This window comes from Gadus macrocephalus, chromosome 1 (assembly GCF_031168955.1).
Source record: "Gadus macrocephalus chromosome 1, ASM3116895v1".
NCBI lineage: Eukaryota > Metazoa > Chordata > Actinopteri > Gadiformes > Gadidae > Gadus > Gadus macrocephalus.
The window spans coordinates 16559515-16577645 of NC_082382.1; the positions used below are offsets into that span (position 1 = coordinate 16559515).

The window sequence follows — 18131 nt, forward strand, 5'->3', positions numbered from 1 at the left end:
CTTACATCTTCCTTACTCACATGGTTGTGCATGTGAGCTTTGGTGCTATGTCTTATCTTATCACAGACAGCCTCTAAAGGCCTGTAGGCCCTTCTCTCACTCTCTCATTCTCACCATCTATCCCCATCTCTCCTTTTTCCTGTTTCTCCTCCTCCTCCTTATCCTCCTCCTCCTCCTCCTCCTCCTCCTCCTCCTCCTCCTCCCTCGTTTCCCTCTCCTATTTCCCACCACCCCTACGCTTCATTTGGGCTATGTTCCTCCTCATTATCCTCCCTGCCTGTTCCTTATCTCATTGTTAGCCTGCCAACACAGCACTCTTAGTGTCTTACACACCACACACACATACACAGACACACTCACGCCCACTCACGCACATGTAGTCATGTAGAAACACAGACAGGCACACAACAGAGAGGAATACGGAGAGAAAAATAAGGAGAGAAAGTTAGAGATCCAGCAGTCCCATGCAGATTGATTGCCGGTGTCTCTCTGGGTTAAGTGTGGGCCCTCGGTTGCTAACCACTCTCCGCCGCTGGCTCGACTCTAATCGTCTTACATTAGCCGCTGCTTGTTTATGGATGTCACGACCACTGGCCCGCACACCCATCATCCAATGTGCTCGCATCCGCACCAGTCAGACGTGTTGGTCTGCTGCCGACCCAGAGGAGAGCGGAGGAGGGTACTCCCTCGGGCGCTAATGGGGATCTGAACACTCCGGCTTTTCTCGGTCCGCCTTTGCCCTCACATCCCTTCCGTCGCTCCTCTTCACGTCCTGTGCTTCTGTGTGTCCGTCGCTCTCCTTCGGCTGGCCAGCGCTCCTGAGAGGAGGGCCGATATCCATCATTGTCTTCCAGGCGTGTTGTTGAATACACACTTTAGCCCGGTAGGGGATGGATCCCTGCCCCGCTTATAATGAGAAAACCACTGATACAGAAAGGGCCAGGACTGGGGTGTTGGGGGGCGTGGGGTCCGTCCCTCTTTGTGTCCCTCTCTTTTGTTCTGTTTTTCTCTCTGTCTTGTTTCAGTCTTCTTTATGTCCCCCTTCTTCTCTGTTTCTCTCTCTGTCTCCACTTGGGCCAGCCCAGATAACCGACGAAACCGAAATCGGGTGACGAATGCGTGGAATGATCACAGAGTGTGCGTGGGCGTGGGCATGCGTGCACAAGTGTGTGTGTGCGTGCACATGCACATACATATGGTTGTGTGAGTGTGTGTATGTGTGTGTGTGTGTGTGTGTGTGTGTGTGTGTGTGTGTGTGTGTGTGTGCGTGCGTGTGCTTGTACGTGGGCTTGTGTGCCTGTGTGTGTCTGTTCATGCGTATGTGAGTGTGCGTGTGTGTACGTGCGCGTGTGTGTGTCGTGTGTGCGTGCGAGTGTGTTCATGCGTATGTGTGTGTGTGTGTGTGTGTGTGTGTGTGTGCGACATGCAGATACATTTGACAAGCTCTGTATGCCGGAGCAGCTCCAGAGGAGAAAAGGGCAGCCCACCCACCGAGTCGTGCTGCCGGCTGCAGTCATCCTGCTGGCCTATCAGCACCCGCCAGATCCCCACTGCTTCCTGATATCACAATGGGATTGTTTTGGTTCCTGCAACATTTTTCCACAGATGCTTCACTATTTTCCAATGTAACACTGATACGCCAATGTTTTGGTGGGATCAGTTGGCCCCCACGCCCTACGCAGTGTAGGAATCGCTCTCTCTGTTCGCCGCCCAATTTGGTGTTCTCTCCTGTTTGTCACGCCTGGTATTGCTTTGTATTAGGGGCCCGGGCTCTATGGCTTCTGCAGATATTGACAGTTTCTAAGGCTCAGTGAACCTGTACCTGACACCTAGAGATGCGAGACGTTTTGTTCACACGCACACTCACTCTCTCTCTCTCGGGGCCCCGACCCTCCATTGGCACCTCCTGTCTCTGTCTCTAGCTCTGTTTCTCTCTCTCTCTCTCTCTCTCTCTCTCTCTCTCTCTCTCTCCCTCTCTCTCTCTCTCTCTCTCTCTCTCTCTCTCTCTCTCTCTCTCTCTCTCTCTCTCTCTCTCTCTCTCTCTCTCTCTCTCTCTTCAGATATATACATTGTCAGACAGGCATTCCCTCTGGCCGTGTCCCTAAACTCTGTTATCCTCTTTACTGGAGGCAGGGCAGTGCTGGCCGTGCCTCTCCCTACCTGACGGCCCTGAGCGGCTCTATATTCTTTGGGTGGGAGAATAAACAGAAGGTTTGGAGCGCCCGGTCGATGGAGCGCGTGCAGTGAAGGTCACCTTTGTGGCTGAGTGATAAAAAAAAGGCTTATTTTGACAGCTGGCCAACTTTCCACGTTCCATGCCCCCCCTCCCTAACACAACACACACACACCCACACACACGCGCACAATGATGAGATGACAAAGATATTTAATAGAGGATGTGTGTGTTCAGGTGTTTGCACAGTGTCATGAGCCATTGCATCCCACCCTCCCCCCCTACATATCACCCCCCATTCAGTTGAGTTGTACACTGTGTTTTCCACTTATCCTTTCTGTGTTTTTGTCGTTCGTTCTGCCATTGTCATGATTATTTGTGTCGTCATTTTTTGTGTTGTTTCATCCTTTGTTTTCAGTTGATTTTATTGGTGGATTTGATCCATTCCCACTCTACCATGTCAATGAGAAACCCTCCAATCTCCTGCTAAAGCCCATGTATCCGTAAGTATGGCTGTGCACTGCAGAGTGCGCTGCATGCAGTGCTTGGTGTTTCATCATGGGAATATTGTAGTCCATCATGCTCTTAGCAGTTCTAGTGTTCCCCTGTCCAATGTGTACATGCACGTTTCCTTTCATTTTAATGTGGACACAATTGCACTTTAAGCTAACACTTGCTGACGGTAATGTTAAACTTTGTAACTGTCTAAATTTGGCAGAGCAGGAGCTTAATCGTTGTTGGGGGAGTATAAATGTGTGGGTCTATGTCCCTATGGGCCCTTAGGCTTATATGTATAGCTCTGCTCCGATGACTGCAGTGTGATCTATTTGCCTATCCCTCACACAGTTTCATCACATTCTCGACATTAATAGCAAAACTACACAGCTCTGTTCAAAATTGGGTTCAATCAATTAAGTACCATGGGGAATTTATTATGCCTGGGATGTAATATATTAATTCTGTTCCAACATGGAAATGAGTGTATAATTAGCCTCTTGACAGATTAATCAGCATTGTCTTGGGTGAGCGAGAGACCAAAGGGGGTGTGTGTGTATTTCTTTTATGCGTATGTGTATTTAGGATTTTTTGTGTATGTGTGTGTGAGCAAGAGTGTGTGTGTATGTGCGTCTGTATTTATTATTGCATTTGCGTGTGTTTGTGTGTGTGTGTGCGTGTATATTTATGTATGTGTGTGTCTCTCTTTGTGTGTGTGTGTGTGTGTGTGTGCTTGTTTGTGTTTGTGTGTATCTAAATGCATGTGTGTATCACCAGTCCCACATTAACCCGGGCTGTACTGTTTTCTCTTCTCTCCAGGTCTACGTAAATAGGAGGGGAGGTGACGAGACAGAGCCCCACCCTGAGTGGCTCTCCGTGACCCCAAACCTCTGCCCGATGCCTCAGACCTGGGCACACAAATTCTCCTCTATCTCTACACTTCATCTACCCTCTCACTGTCCTACTTCAGACATGTTATTCCATTGACATGTTATACCGCCTCCAAACACACATGCTTCCTGGCATCGGCTTCATTTTGTTCAGCGTTGGGGGGGGGGCTATGGTGATGATGATGGTGGCGGCAGCGGCGGTGATGATGGCGATGGTGGATGTGCTGATTGAGAGGAATTAATGTATAACTGAGTCTCATACTGTGCACTTAGAAAAGTATCAATCTCTTTTAATATATTTTTTGTCCTTTGATTTTGAATGCAGATGTCAAATTGCTGTGAACCGCCATTATGGTTCATTACTTTGAAGAACGCAACTCTGCATTGGGAACGTGGGCAGCATCTCGATCTATGGGGGAAATGCAGCGTGAATGTGTGATCAGGCTGCGGGCGACCTTCCCCGGTCTGCGGCTCCCCTGTCCCTAGAAGGCTGTGGTGGGATTTGAAAGGGGTTTGCTGGTTCGGGATTCTCATGGTGGTCGGATGGCTGAATTACAGTGGCGTCTGTGGAGGGAGCCATTGTATTGCACGTCCGCCTGTTTACTTTAGACTTTAGGCCAGGGACTCTATGCAGAATCACGCAGGCCCGTCCAGGAAGAGAGAGAGACACAAACAAGGGGGAGAAGAGAGCTATAAAGAGAGACAGAAGGGACAGGGCTCCTGTCAAAAATAGAATAGTGTAATTATGAATCGGGCTTGTATCAAAAAAGAGCTTGGAATAGAGAATAGGGTGCAGTTTCAAAGACCATGGGATTCTTTAGTCAAAAGAAATGTATTACTATCACTGTCAATTTCCATTGTAACTACCAAGGGCCAGTTCAGTATTGCTCATTCTGCTCTTTCACGGTTTAGTTGTGTTAGATTGGAAGCCACACTCAGTTGAATGTGTCTGAGGGGTGATTTGTTTTGGTTGCTTCAAACTGCTGACAGACTCCAACGCTGACGGCGATGATTTTAACGCACACTCAAGAGCAGATTACACACCACCGTATTTGTCTGTGTGCTATAAAACAATATGACCGATAAATGGAAGGGGAAGGGTTTCCGAGAACAACTACAGAGAAACACAAAGGAATGAACCATGTACACTCTTCACCCTAGATCCTCCTGTGCTATGGTCTCAACTGTAAAGATGTACTAGCATGTTTTTATATGGGTTTTGTATTTCTATGTATATGAAAATAATGACAAATACATAACCATGATCTCCAATCATTCTAGTTGATTCATTCTGATACAGATAGCCTACTTAACCTAAAATGTTACGTGCAATCTGAACCTTAATTCAATGACTTTGCAACAGTACATTAAAGTCATTTAATTGATTGTTAATCAATGGTTAAAGTAATATTAACCAGTTATTAGCACTTTCTTATCCTGGAGCTCTTCAAACCAACTGAACTAAAGGCAAAACTCCTGATGCCTTACGTTTGTTTGAATCACTACTGCCCTCTGTTGGTAAATGTGTTCATGTACAAGCTGAAGGGCGCCTGAGATTCTGCTACCGATCATCCATCATCTTTCATTGTTCATTTTTGTAAAAAGCTTTTCTAAACTCAACAGTAAACTGTAGACGGTTGCGTGTGTTAAAGCATGTTTGTGTATGTATGCTGAGCTGGGTACGGCCTGTTTGATGCCGTTTGTGTTCCCATGCTATGTCTTAATTAAACAGTCCGGTGAAGCATTTGCTTTGAACATAAATTAGAGTTTAAAGATATTACGTTGTCCTATATTTCAATTCAATATTTACTTCCAAAGGTAATGCGGTTGATGTTTACTTTCAAAAGCCAATCACAAAATGTTTGATTTTAATTCAACTATTTCAGTGGTTTTCCTGCATGTCATTTTGATCAAATCTGATACTCTTACCTTCTCTTATTTTTAGAGTGGCCATATGTTTGCCAGAAATAGGCCGCACAATAACTCTTTGTTAAGCTTAGTATGGGTCCCAATAAGAGGTAAGAAACTATGCCTACTACAGTGTAGCTATAGTGTGGACTGGGTTAACAAACGTCTACTGGTCTTCATATTATGACAGCATTAGTGTTATGCTTCTAAGGTCATTTTGTGAAAATATGAGTATCCAAGTGCAATAGAGCGTCTTTTCCGTACCCCTATAATTTATAATTTAGCCAAAACCTGCTATGTGTAGATTCAACAGGAAATAAAAGATTAGCATCATTGTATAGGAATAACAATTTCTGTGGATAGGAAGTGGAAGGAAATTGATTTGTATTATTCGATACTTTTGTGATCACTGTAGCTTAAACCCGACGAGATCTTATGGTGTGATTCTAATCGTCAACAGCTGTGCGTTCGGTTCAACATGTAAATAGTCGTTTGTTAATAAAAAAACATGAACTTTTGACGATGTTTCCAAACTTTTATTCTGATCTATTTTCATTGTTTCTCGAAAAAATAAAGGTGTGTTAAAACAATTGATTCATAAAGATGGCATTATTTAAAATGCTATTCGTAATTGAATTACAATATCAACATAAACCTCAAGGCAAACAATGTAATGTCTGCAGCGTAAAAGACACTGCCTACAAATCATATGGGGAGACACTCTGGTACAACACTTTTACACCAGTGCACTCTGTCGTAAAAAGGGTTTTGAACCCCCACTGCACTTCTAACACGGGGCTCGCCGGGCCAAAGGCACGGCTCAGGACATGAACGCCCGAACGCTGCCCCTGATGCTGGCTCTGCAGATGGGGCAGTGGCGCAGGCTGGTGGCGCAGTCGCTGCACACCACCAGGTGGCCGCAGGGGATGAAGACGATGGACACGGGCTTGTCCATGCACACCTTGCAGGTCCGCTCCTCCTGCAGCTGCCTCAGCAGCTCCTCGGGAGTGGGGTCCACAGCTGCTCAGCGCACACACACACACACACAGGCACGCGCGCACAAGGATACACACACACACACACATAGGCATGCGCGCACAAGGACACAAGGACACACGCACACAAACATTTAAAACAAATATGAATCATTGATTGATGATTTCAGATGATTTTGCTTAGTAAATGTATTCCTTGATGGATACAAAAGTATCCCTGGATTTTGAACTCTGACCTTTCTCTTTAATGGGAGCCCGGGTCCTCAGTGTTCCAGTGCTGGGGCCCTGGTGTACCTCTGGCTCTGGAAGGTCAAATGACATGAACGTAGTCAGCACGCACAGCATGATTAAATGATTGTTAATCATTTAATCATTTAATCTTAACTATGTGCTGTGCATTTTTTATCCAAAGCAGCATACAGAGATTTCGGAATCTTGCCATTTATTAGCATGTGAGGTTTGGCTCAATGGTGCCTACAGGTGAACCGCATCAACGGGGTTACCCAAAACATTGTGTCCGGGAGCCAAACCCCCTAGCCCCTATCGAGGCGCCTCCATAGGCCTTACCTCTGCTCTGCGGGTCTCTCTGTCGCTCCTCCCCCTCGGCCTGCAGCACATCCGTCACCAGGTCGGAAACTGAGGTGTAGTGCTGCCCGCTCAGGAGGTACTTGGTCTGGACCAGGCTCTCCACCAGGCTGGCCTGGAAGCCCATGCGCAGCACGGTCTGCACCACGGGGGACAGCATGGCGGAGGAACCCCCCAGACCGGCCACCACGTCTGGGGGTTACGCGTTAAAGACACAGACCAGAGCACAGGAGAGGGATCAGAGAGGCAGGCGAAATAAGTCGAGCCAACGCAATGCATACAGAAAATGGGGATTTGGATTTAATATCATTGCAGTTGTATAAATAGTATAAATCAATACTATAACGTTTTTACTATACACTTTCAGGTGTAAATGTTCTGTTATTTGGTGTATTAAGTTGAATGTGAAGATCAGTTAAGTATTGTTCTGGATCAAGGTATTAAAAGTATCTCCTTACCATTCCGTGAGCTGATGTCTCGAGATACAGGAGTCTGTGATCCACCCTGAAACATTTAAAACCAAATACTGAGCCAATTCAGAGTTGGACCAGTGTGTGTGTGTGTGTGTGAAGTTTTAAAGTGACGGATGATACACGGTTATAGCACAGGTCAGAGGTTAGAGGTTGCATTCAGCAGGGATGAGAGTTATGCTGTTTCCTCACCACGGTCTCGCTGTGATGAAAGTGAGAGTCCTGGATGGTGCTGACGTAACCCTGCCCTCTGGACCGTAGCAGGAACTCACATCTGTCAGACACACCACATATCTTAAGTGGCACTTTTAATACTCAACCGGCAACTCATACAACAACAACAACAACAACAACAACAACAACAACAACAACAACAACAAAAAAACAACAACATCAACAACAACCATAAGTAGGAAGGATAGTGCGGCGGCTTTCGTGATCAACTTCAAGCCGAGTTGTCCTTTTTCATACGATTATAGGTTCCGTTGTTATTGTCCACGACCTCATAGGTTTGAGCCCGCCTACCTTTATATACCGACACTGTCACTTTGGGTAAACGCTAACTGTGTCATGGAGTAGTAGTATGCTAGTTATATAAACCACATCATGCTTTATGACTCAAAATGAACTTTGGGTCTGTGGGATGATATAAGCCGATGTGAGGATTTCTGTTACCTTGGGAACCACTTAGCATGTTCCTGCCAGGGGTCATCGCCGGGCTCCCAGTTCCTGAGACCACCGTCGCAGAAGAAACATTTAACATTGTCTCCGTGCCCTGAAAGGAAACACTGCTATCATAACAGTTTCAATTGGGGAAAATTTGTATAGTTCATTAAAGTAACCCCCGACAAAAACACCTAAGTAAACAAAACCCTGGGGACAACGAATGTTTCTGATGCTCCCGGTGTCTCTGTTTACTGTTTTGGTGTTGAGGTTGTGGTTGTAAAATGTAATTGATATTGTATAGGAGGTTTGTGAGCACCTTCTCCTTTAGACCTGTGCAATCCTGGCGCTGTCGAGGGGTTTCTGTCTACAACCCAATGGATCAGCAGTTCAATTGTCCTATGAACTCTCTCACAATGAGGGGTCGCTAGCCCCCTGTTTTGAATATGTGCCTGTTTGTTAGGTATTATTTTTATATATAGGCCTATATATATATATATATATATATATATATATATATATATATATATATATATATAGGCCTATTATTATACCGTATAAGTATGAATGAATAACCATTGTATAGTTTGGCTTTTGCTATTCAAAGTCGGAGGTCGAATTAATTCCTAATGTTATTGAATACAAAGCAGCCTTATCACAGGTGAGCCAGGTGAGCCAGCTCACCTGTGTAGAAAAACCCTGCCCTGGAGAGTACATCTGGCTGGACTGAGGCCCCGGGGGGCCAGTTGTGGAAGGTTGTAAGCCGGGCGTCCTCTGCCTCCATTTCAGGGTAAACCGCATGTCCGGCCGCTGCCTGGTCGTCCACAGTCATCCTCTGCAGCTGGCTCACCAGTTGACCGTCAACGGAGTCCGAGGACCCAGGGGCGACCACCAGCGGAATATTCCCCACGTCTCCGCCCAACATAAAACCACAAGTTGGAAAATACCTTTTGTGGTCGACAGAAGGGGTGTCTCCGTGAACCCAGTACCTCAGAACCCCGCCACAACAATAACATTGGACCTTATCTCCGGAACCCAGGTAGAAGAACCCCGCTTTGGCCAGATCCCCAGAGGTGACCGGTGCGTCAGCGGGCCAGTTCAGAAAAGTTCGAAGCCTTTCTCCTTCACGACGCATTCGTCGCTTCTCCAGATTACGGAACATCGAGCTCCTGTCATGGGTCATTCTCTCGCATGTGTTTTTTCCTTCCGACTCTCGTTCCGTGCCAGGCGGTACGTTTGCGTTCCATAGTGGAGTGCGCACTGAAGGCCAGGGCAGCGCGCCCGTAGGAAAACATGAGCAGCTCTACGGTTTGATAGCTTCCAGAACAGTCACCAAAGACCCACCAGGCCTATACACTGCAAGCTTGTAGTTCCTTGAATGGATGACAGCCTACGCCCAGTGTTTCTGTCCCGTTTGAAATAAACACACATGTAGGCCTACCAAAGGAAGTTGGAAGAGGTTAATAATCAGAGTAGGTTTACATTTCAATAGCCTACCAATTCCACCTATCAGGGCTTGCACATATATTTTATTATAATGTGTAGGCCTACCTCAATGTAATTATACTACGGTGACTGTTCAGTATATTGTTTATTATTTTGTTGACAGTAAAATAAACCGAATGCATGTACAACCCTGCTACAAGACCCAAACATAAGGATTATTGATGGATAGTTATTTGCATTGAGATGGCAGGCGGCAGTAATTACAACTCGATGCCAGATATGATTATCATGCGTTGCAGGATAATGGACGGTTAATTGCGTGGGCTACACTAGGGGAGAAAACGTATTATTACTACACTTTAGGAACAAGAACCACAAACTCAGAAAACACACACTGGTCAACAGGGGACCCCCTGTGAGCGCTGATGTAGGCCTGGGGGTATCCTAGATCGATCTGCTTCTAATTATATGTTAACACTTTGAGTATGACTGAAGTGTGCGGTTTATGCTACAGAACTATTTATTATAGGCTCCATTCGGTGCATACGGGGGGAAATAAACTCCAGCGTTCGCCCCCTGGCGGTGACACAACAACACGTCAAGCAGGAGCTCGGAGCCCGGATGGAGCAGCCAGCCATTGGGGAAGTAATGCACAGGGCTTCTCTCAACTGAGGAGGGATCTGTCTGGAAGTATTAAGACAAACTAAAGATCGAACCAAGACAGAAATAACACTGTAATTAAGGTCAAACCAGCCGACATTTAACGCTTCTATTCAAACTGTATCAGGATTTGGTTGATTTCGGACACAGCTTTCGGGGGCTACATAGTTGAAGTGTGGAAGTTGAGATCCGTGCAGCGGAGAGCACACAGCTGAGCTAGCTGCAAGCTAGCATTTAGCCACAAGATACACGGCATAACCAACCACATAAGCTGAAACTAAGCAGGGAACTTGTTTCACAAAACCTCGGTGGAAAAATATTCACAAGCTAAGGCTCTGTGAGAATCAAGGGACTTGTTTAATGCGTTATGTCTGCTACAAGCATTGACCCTCAGGTAGGAAGAATGAGTGAGCTCGCCTGCTAGCTGCTCTGCTAACTATGTAACGGGCTATGGCTATTTGTAGTGGATGTTAGCTAGCCTTCGACACTGACCGGTACACGTATCTAACCAGAGCTAGCTGCGGTCCATTAAAGGGTTGAGGTGGATTGGGAGATGTGTTGGGTATAATATCTATCCATTTATGGTTGCATTCAGTAAGACTGTAAGACCACGTTTGATGGAGAACGATTAAGTGTAGTCGTTCACTTGAAGTCCATAGGCACTGAGGCCAAGGCTGGTAGCTGGAGAAATAACAAAGAAAGTTAATGATTCACGTTTAACTGCACTTGTTAGAGCTGTTATCCGTTTTGCGATCAGTATTTGTTTATGTAAAGTTGGAGAGTATTTGACAGATGTCAGTTGAGCATGTTATCTACGTGTGTGTGTGTGTGTGTGTGTGTGTGTGTGTGTGTGTGTGTGTGTGTGTGTGTGTGTGTGTGTGTGTGTGTGTGTGTGTGTGCTTGCAACAGCTGCAGGTGTATACATATGTGGTTAATCAATTAGAAATTTGGAAGTTGGAATTAATTTTGAAACCACCAAATGCAGTATCTGTCCAAACCATTTTATGCAACAAAGCTGTCAATCACTAACATGTTATAAAACCAAGGCTGATTTGTTCATTCACTGAAAATTGTAATATTATCTTTTTCCTTCCCCACTCGTAAAAACCCGTCGATGATGCAGAGATCAAAGGGACAAGCATCTAAAAGTGAGTGGCTTATCACAAACACCATTTTTGTTACCTTTTGATCTCACCTACTCCACTAAGTGTTGTCTTGATTTCACTGTCTTTATTATTTTACCACTGCATCGCTGAATTACTTGATTATGTAACAACTGTTTTCATTTAGCAGTTATTTCACTGTAATCTCTCATTTCTATTACAGTCGTAGAACTCGTGTTTGTTGAGTGACATTCTTTAACTATTTGTTTAATACCACTCTCAGGAACGGTGATATGTGTTGAATCTACTTTTCAGCAGACCGACAGTGTGGTTATATAGATTAGATAACAGCATTACTTCATCCATTATGTTCCAGAAGTCAGTGTAGCATTCTTTCATTCATTAATTGTGTTCCAAATGTCCAAAGGAATTGTGTCCGTGTTTACAGCAAAAACATTAAAATGTCCCACGGTCGTTGTCACTGCGTAACTATTGTTTTAATGTATTTTTGTTCTAGTGCAAAATGGTTCACTGCATCAGAAGGAAAATGTCCATGACAATGACTTTGAGCCTTACCTCACTGGTCAATCCACTCAGGTAATATTTGGTATCCCACGTTTTTCAATGTTCTGCTATTTACAAGTAATCGGTCCGAGCTTAATGTAACAATCAAAGAGTTACTGTATCAATCTCAGCCCATCTTAAGTGTGGCTTTAAAAAACAAACAAACAGTGGTGATATTTAACATGTTCAGTCTCCTTTGCGTTCCAGAACAACAGCTACCAGTCGATGACGGACCCCTACCTTTCCAGCTACTACGCCCCCTCCATTGGATTCCCCTACCCACTCAGCGAGGCCCCCTGGTCCACCGGCGGAGACCCCCCCATCCCTTACCTCACTTCCTACGGACCCTTGAGCAATGGAGACCATCATTACATGCCGGACACTGTCTTTGGCCAGCCGGGGGGGCTGGGCAGCAGCATCTACCCGCACAGGTTTAACTTTTTCCCAGAGAATCCCGCCTTTTCTGCCTGGGGCACGAGTGGCTCCCAGGGCCAGCAGACCCAGAGCTCTGCCTACGGGGGGAGCTACAACTATCCTCCCAGCTCCCTGGGTGGCACCCTGGTGCCCGATGGCCAGACGGGCTTCCACAGCGACACCCTCAACAAGGCCCCCGGTATGAACAGCCTGGACCAGGGCATGGTGGGCCTGAAGATAGGCGGGGACATGACCAGCCAGGGGTCGGGGGTCAAAGCCGTGGGCTCTGTGATCGGTGGCCCTGCGCTGGGGCCCACGGGCAACGGGGCCATGCCTATAGGGATGCCCCCGCCGAAACCCACGTCCTGGGCTGCCATCGCGAGCAAGCCAGCGAAGCCCCAGCAGTTGAAGCTGAAGCTGAAGCCGGGCATGGGTCCCCCAGGCGGCGCCCTGCCCCCTCCCATCAAACACAACATGAACATTGGCACGTGGGACAAGGGGCCGGTGTCTAAAGTGGCCCCGGGCCCCATGCATCAGCATCAGCATCAGCATCAGCAGCAGCATCAGCAGCAGCATCAGCAGCAGCAGGCCCCTCTAGGACATCCCCACAACATGGGCCCCCAGCCCCCCCTTCAGCAAGCACCTATGCAGCCCCCTCCACCCCAATCGATGGTGCAGCCTCCCATGCAGCCTATGGGCTTACAGCCCCAGCACCACCACCACCACCACCAGCCTCCCCCGCAGCCCTACCAGAACCACAACCAACCCCCACCCCCCCAGGCTCGCTGGGTCGCCCCCCGCAACCGCAACCTGGGCTATGGCCCCAACGGGCCGGGCTACGAGGGCTGCGGCGTGCCGGGCATGGTCGGCGTCGGCAACGGCGGCCCGCCCGCCTCCGCCAGCGGCGGCATGGGCCCGGGCGCGGAGAACCACCCGGTGCTGGAGAAGCTGTGCGCGGCCCACAGCTACAACCCCCGGGAGTTTGAGTGGAACCTGAAGAACGGCCGCGTGTTCATCATCAAGAGCTACTCCGAGGACGACATCCACCGCTCCATCAAGTACTCCATCTGGTGCAGCACGGAGCACGGCAACAAGCGCCTGGACGGGGCCTTCCGCAACCTGAACGCCAAGGGCCCCGTCTACCTGCTGTTCAGCGTCAACGGCAGCGGGCACTTCTGCGGCGTGGCGGAGATGCGCTCGCCGGTGGACTACGGCACCAGCGCCGGCGTGTGGGCGCAGGACAAGTGGAAGGGCAAGTTCGACGTGGACTGGCTGTTTGTGAAGGACGTGCCCAACAGCCAGCTGCGCCACATCCGCCTGGAGAACAACGACAACAAGCCGGTGACCAACTCGCGGGACACCCAGGAGGTGCCCCTCGAGAAGGCCAAGCAGGTGCTGAAGATCATGGCCACCTACAAACACACCACCTCCATCTTCGACGACTTCTCCCACTACGAGAAGAGGCAGGAGGAGGAGGAAGAGGTGCGCAAGGTGGGTGGAAACCACGTGCTCTATCGAAGCTCAACACTGAAATGCGTTGCCTGCATGCTCATTCTTAGCAATACCTGTTTTTTTTGTTTTTTCGCATTCTTTTGTCTATTAGTAGTAGTCCTTTTAATGTTGTTTAGATATGAATTCCTCCTTTGTAAAGCAGTGGGAATGGCCTTGTGTTTGAAGGGTTTAATAAAATGGCTTTGCCTTGCCAATTGACCAAAATTAAAATGTAGGCGTTGTGGTGTTTGGATTAGAACAACAGGAACCCAGCTGATTCACACATTGCAGCTCATCTTTTTCGTAGCTGTGAACAACCTCCTGACTGTTGTCTCTCTCTTTCTCTCTCTCCCCGTCTCCTCCTGACAACAGACCTTTGAGCCTGCACCCATCCCCAGCCGCTCTCGCCTTGATCAGGTAAACGATATATACTTTTTAAAATCCCCATTTAAAACATGTTTTATTGTTGGTGTTTACAAAATTACACAAGCTGCTGATGAACACATATTAATACCCGGACACAGAACGATCACAATTGAACCGTTGTAATGTGATTACTGTATTGTGATCAATTGTGATTACTAACGTTGTCTTTCACTCTTTCAACAGGAGCGCCAAAACCGGAATAAACAATAGAAGATATTTATCCTTTGCTTGATCAACAGTTACACTAGAACATTTGATTTAAGAGACAGAAGAATATGAACATTAAACCAAGCCCATCATTTTTTTTCTATTTAATCCTTGTGAATCTTTGCCATCGTCAAGACGTGCTTTTCATGGCCCATGTTCCTCCCACTTCTTGAGCAGGGATAGTAAGCTGATTTCTGTGTAACCTCACCCCTACCACACTGTTCAGACTTTTTTTGTTAAATTTCTACCATTGTTCTCTCATCAGACTGGGTTTGTCTCCGGCCCATGCCCCTCTTCTTACCCCATCCCTTTTCGAATTGAATCAGGGTTTGACTGCACCACGGAATAACAAATCTGCCACTTTATATGTCAGTACAATCAGGAACTGATGCGTCCTGCCCCTATTTGTCCATTGGGGGGCGACATTGCCATGTTTCAAAGGTTTAACTGTGCCAACAAAGTTGGAGGATTCCAGATACAATGGTCTGCGGAACTGCTATAGTAAAACTTCAGTGGTTTATCTATTTTTCATTCAGATCAACAAAATCTCTATTTTTTGGCTTACTACTGACAATATTCTTTTCTTTTTTTCTTCTGGAGCCTTAATTTTGTTGCGTTGGACTTTTAATTGACTTGTCAGAAGAACCGCTCTGTAACAGTGACAGCGCTGGAGAAATCAGGGAAAGTGTGAAGTCACACGGAACTCGAGTCCTTTCAAACGGAGGAGTTGCAAGGTCTCTGGGAACGAAAAGAACCAACATGTCCTCCACGACCGGAGCACTCCCATAACTGAAAATCAAACAATTGTACTATTGACCCGTTGGTTTATTTTATTCTTAAATGTCATGGTCATTTGTATGTAACCCTGTAAGGGGATCATGTTTGGTCCACACAATCCAGTCTGAGAGAATTGTCACATCCATTTAAAAATTGTTTTTATGATCACCACTTTGTAATAATGACCCTGCTACATTTGAATTGAGTTGCTGCTGCTCAGGCAGTTTGTTCCGTACAAGGGGCGGGGGGTACTTTGTCCAAATCATCATCATTCTGAGGATTTTATTATGTTCCTTGAATTGGGTTTGCTTAGTCAGTTATGTCGTTCGTAATGCTAAGCTTTAACGTAGGAGCCTATAGTCATGGGAAAAGCCTAAAAATGTATAACCGAAAAAAATATGTAACTGATTTATTATCAAGACTAAGAGGAAGAAAAGAAAAAAAAATCAAGAATGAAATGTGGTTTCTGTGTGTTTTTTGGCTGATGGTTTTCGTCTTGGTTCAGATCCCCTTGAATAGGAGCGAACACAAGTAATTTTTTTTGTTTTCTGTTATGGTAAAGAAAGATCAGGGATTTAATCAAAACAATGTAAACGTGAGTAATTTAACAAATTGTACATTGACGCATGGCGAGCTGGAATGACGTATTGAAAGTATTATGCATCCTTCAGGGCCCTGGATTGTCGTGGGATTTGACCTAATGTTTTTGTTACAGGTTCCAGTCCCCCTTTTACCCCCAGTGTAAACGTCACAGTTTTCTGGTCTCCCAAAGCTGTACTCTGTAGCCCGTGTAAGACCTGCTGGACTCACTGAAACTGTAACCGCCATATTGGTATTCGGGGAATGGAAGGCAGCAGTAACGCTGCATACAGGCACAATTTTGTCTGTTTTCTCTTCCTAGTTGTATGTCTGTTGGAGACATGTTATACCATATGCTTAATTTAACGTCCTACCTTCACGTTTCTCCTTTCACATCTGAGGAACACACCTGAGTAGCAAACCTTGGTTCACATCGCTCACTCTAGTCAGTTAGGACTTGTTTGCCCCCTATAACACGGATATTGTAGAAATTCAGCATTTACTGATGTCAGTCCCTTGTGCGTGTGTATGTATAAGAGCTGGAATCAAACCTTTTTTTTTGGTTTTTGTTTTTTCTTCTTCCCAACAGTTACTTTCAACAGCCATGTATGTGTTTCCCGGCAAGCAAAGCCATTGTAATTTGACAACTGCCCGTACTCCCAATAGGATTATGATTTACGGTTGCTCTTTATACGTAAACTAGATGGGAGATCACACTCGGGGCAATGTGGTGAGCTCAATTTGAGTGCTTTTTATTTTTTTTGCTTTTCCCCCCTCACCCCCCACCCCCACCCACTGCTGGTAAACCCTTAAAGACGTCAGTGGCACTGTCGAAAGTCTACGAAATTCCCATGATTCACTGGGTCACAGCCACAGCGGTCGTTGCCTCAGGAGGCCTGAACTGGTCATGAAAACACTACAGGGCGGCTTATGTGCACATGAATGGACAACTTCTCTCAAGGTGTGAGTGAGCGCGTGTGTGTAAGGAAAACCGAGTGAGATCCTGGCTGGTGGGCCAAGAAAGTATATGTACCGTCACACTAAGAATAATTACATGAAATATAGAAGATGAATATTGATTATCCTATAAACCACAGTTGTAGTGGGCATAATAACCTGTAATGGTTGTAAAGATGTATCTTGGTTTATCTTTGTAGAAGAAATCAAGCCTTAATAAACTGTCCATTCAGCAAACCGGCTCTCCTTCATGTCTTACATTGTCAGCCTATTAGGTTGTGGAAATGTCACGGTGACCTTAAGCAGCCCGTGAAGATCGGCCTGTCTGCATGAATGTCGTCCAAGGTGGACTGTTTTCTGCCTGTCTAATCTCTTGTCCATTGCAGGATAATATAGACACACACACACACTTCTGCAAATTGAGTTGCCATGTAAGGTCATATCTACTTGTTTCTGGTTCCCAATCCGTGCCATTACACACACACACGCACACAGAAACAGACCCACATGTACACACGCACACTTTGACCTGATGGGAACTCTCCGTGGTGCTGAAACCTAGAATTCGACGAGTGCAGGCTAGTGTAAATGTAGAGACTATTTATATTATGCTGGTTAGTATAAATCGATGGTCACCATTGATTGTCTTTTATTTATTAGACATCAGTCACATAAAATAAGACTGACCCTCATGTGTGATTACAAATATAAAATGGCATGTGACATATCTTGCATATCTTTTCAATTAAATGTTTACGGCACACAGTGGACACAATCTGATGCAAATATGTAATCAAGAATCAATAAATTATGAGAAAATCACAACGGATATCAATGGATTAATTTACAAAATCATTCTTTATTAATTGTTCACACATTATAGTCTTACACAACATAGGTATACATTCAACAGACACGCTGACAATTATCTTCCTTAATTGAAATACGCTTGAACTCATTGACATTGTGAATAGATCTGCTAAGGGAATTTGCCAACATGTAAATGGGTTGTGTTAAACAGCTCAAAGATATTTAGGCGGAGGGCGGATTTCAAATAGGCTAAATAGACAATAGTAATTAGAAAACTATTCTCTCAGCACTATGCGCCATGAGGCGAACCTTTGAAGCAAGGCGAACCTTAGAAGCACGACCTGTCATGGCAACTGCTAATACAGTTTGACATCTTGGGTAAAATAGGCGGAATTAAATATTTTGGCAAGCTATGCTGGAAGGGAGAACTAGACGATAGATTATTATGAAATTAACGAATTAGAATACAGCCGCCTGTAATGGTTCAATTGTGCATTACAACAAAATGTCAAAGAAGG

General features: G+C 45.9%; 3 protein-coding genes and 1 long non-coding RNA gene across 8 annotated transcripts in view; 2 read left to right on the forward strand and 2 right to left on the reverse strand.

Moving 5' to 3' along the window:
* Window positions 1-5984, forward strand: part of nkain4 (sodium/potassium transporting ATPase interacting 4) — a 37841-nt gene extending 31857 nt beyond the window's left edge. Inside the window, exons 6-7 of one of the 2 annotated variants that reach the window (XM_060049743.1) lie at window positions 2592-2676; window positions 3488-5984. In XM_060049743.1, coding sequence (XP_059905726.1) covers window positions 2592-2676; window positions 3488-3497 — 95 coding nt within the window. In that variant the 3' untranslated portion in view covers window positions 3498-5984. The remainder of the gene's footprint in view (window positions 1-2591; window positions 2677-3487) is intronic. The other variant, XM_060049752.1, reaches the window with a different exon arrangement.
* On the reverse strand, window positions 5165-9478 carry birc7 (baculoviral IAP repeat containing 7). Its single transcript, XM_060049732.1, has 7 exons — window positions 8864-9478; window positions 8192-8291; window positions 7709-7790; window positions 7505-7550; window positions 7029-7238; window positions 6698-6763; window positions 5165-6486 (listed from the first exon to the last, which is right to left on the reverse strand). The coding sequence occupies exons 1-7, from the start codon at window positions 9360-9362 to the stop codon at window positions 6287-6289; spliced, it is 1203 nt and encodes a 400-aa protein (XP_059905715.1). The 5' UTR covers window positions 9363-9478; the 3' UTR covers window positions 5165-6286.
* Window positions 9479-10221: 743 nt separating this feature from the next.
* LOC132455741 (YTH domain-containing family protein 1-like) lies at window positions 10222-17040 on the forward strand. Of its 4 annotated transcripts, none has more exons than XM_060049714.1 (6): window positions 10222-10368; window positions 11409-11433; window positions 11906-11985; window positions 12160-13857; window positions 14230-14274; window positions 14467-17040. In XM_060049714.1, coding segments are annotated over exons 2-6 (1851 nt in total). In that variant the 5' UTR covers window positions 10222-10368; window positions 11409-11432; the 3' UTR covers window positions 14494-17040. The 4 variants fall into 4 exon arrangements, with proteins under 4 accessions (XP_059905697.1, XP_059905704.1, XP_059905690.1 ...); XM_060049721.1 differs by having other exon boundaries at window positions 10229-10359; XM_060049707.1 differs by having other exon boundaries at window positions 10235-10679; window positions 12160-13848.
* Window positions 17041-17642: 602 nt separating this feature from the next.
* Window positions 17643-18131, reverse strand: part of LOC132455790 (uncharacterized) — a 5622-nt gene continuing 5133 nt past the window's right edge. The window contains exon 2 of the long non-coding RNA XR_009525335.1: window positions 17643-18131. This exon is cut by the window's right edge and continues 4850 nt beyond it. This is a non-coding gene — a long non-coding RNA (uncharacterized LOC132455790).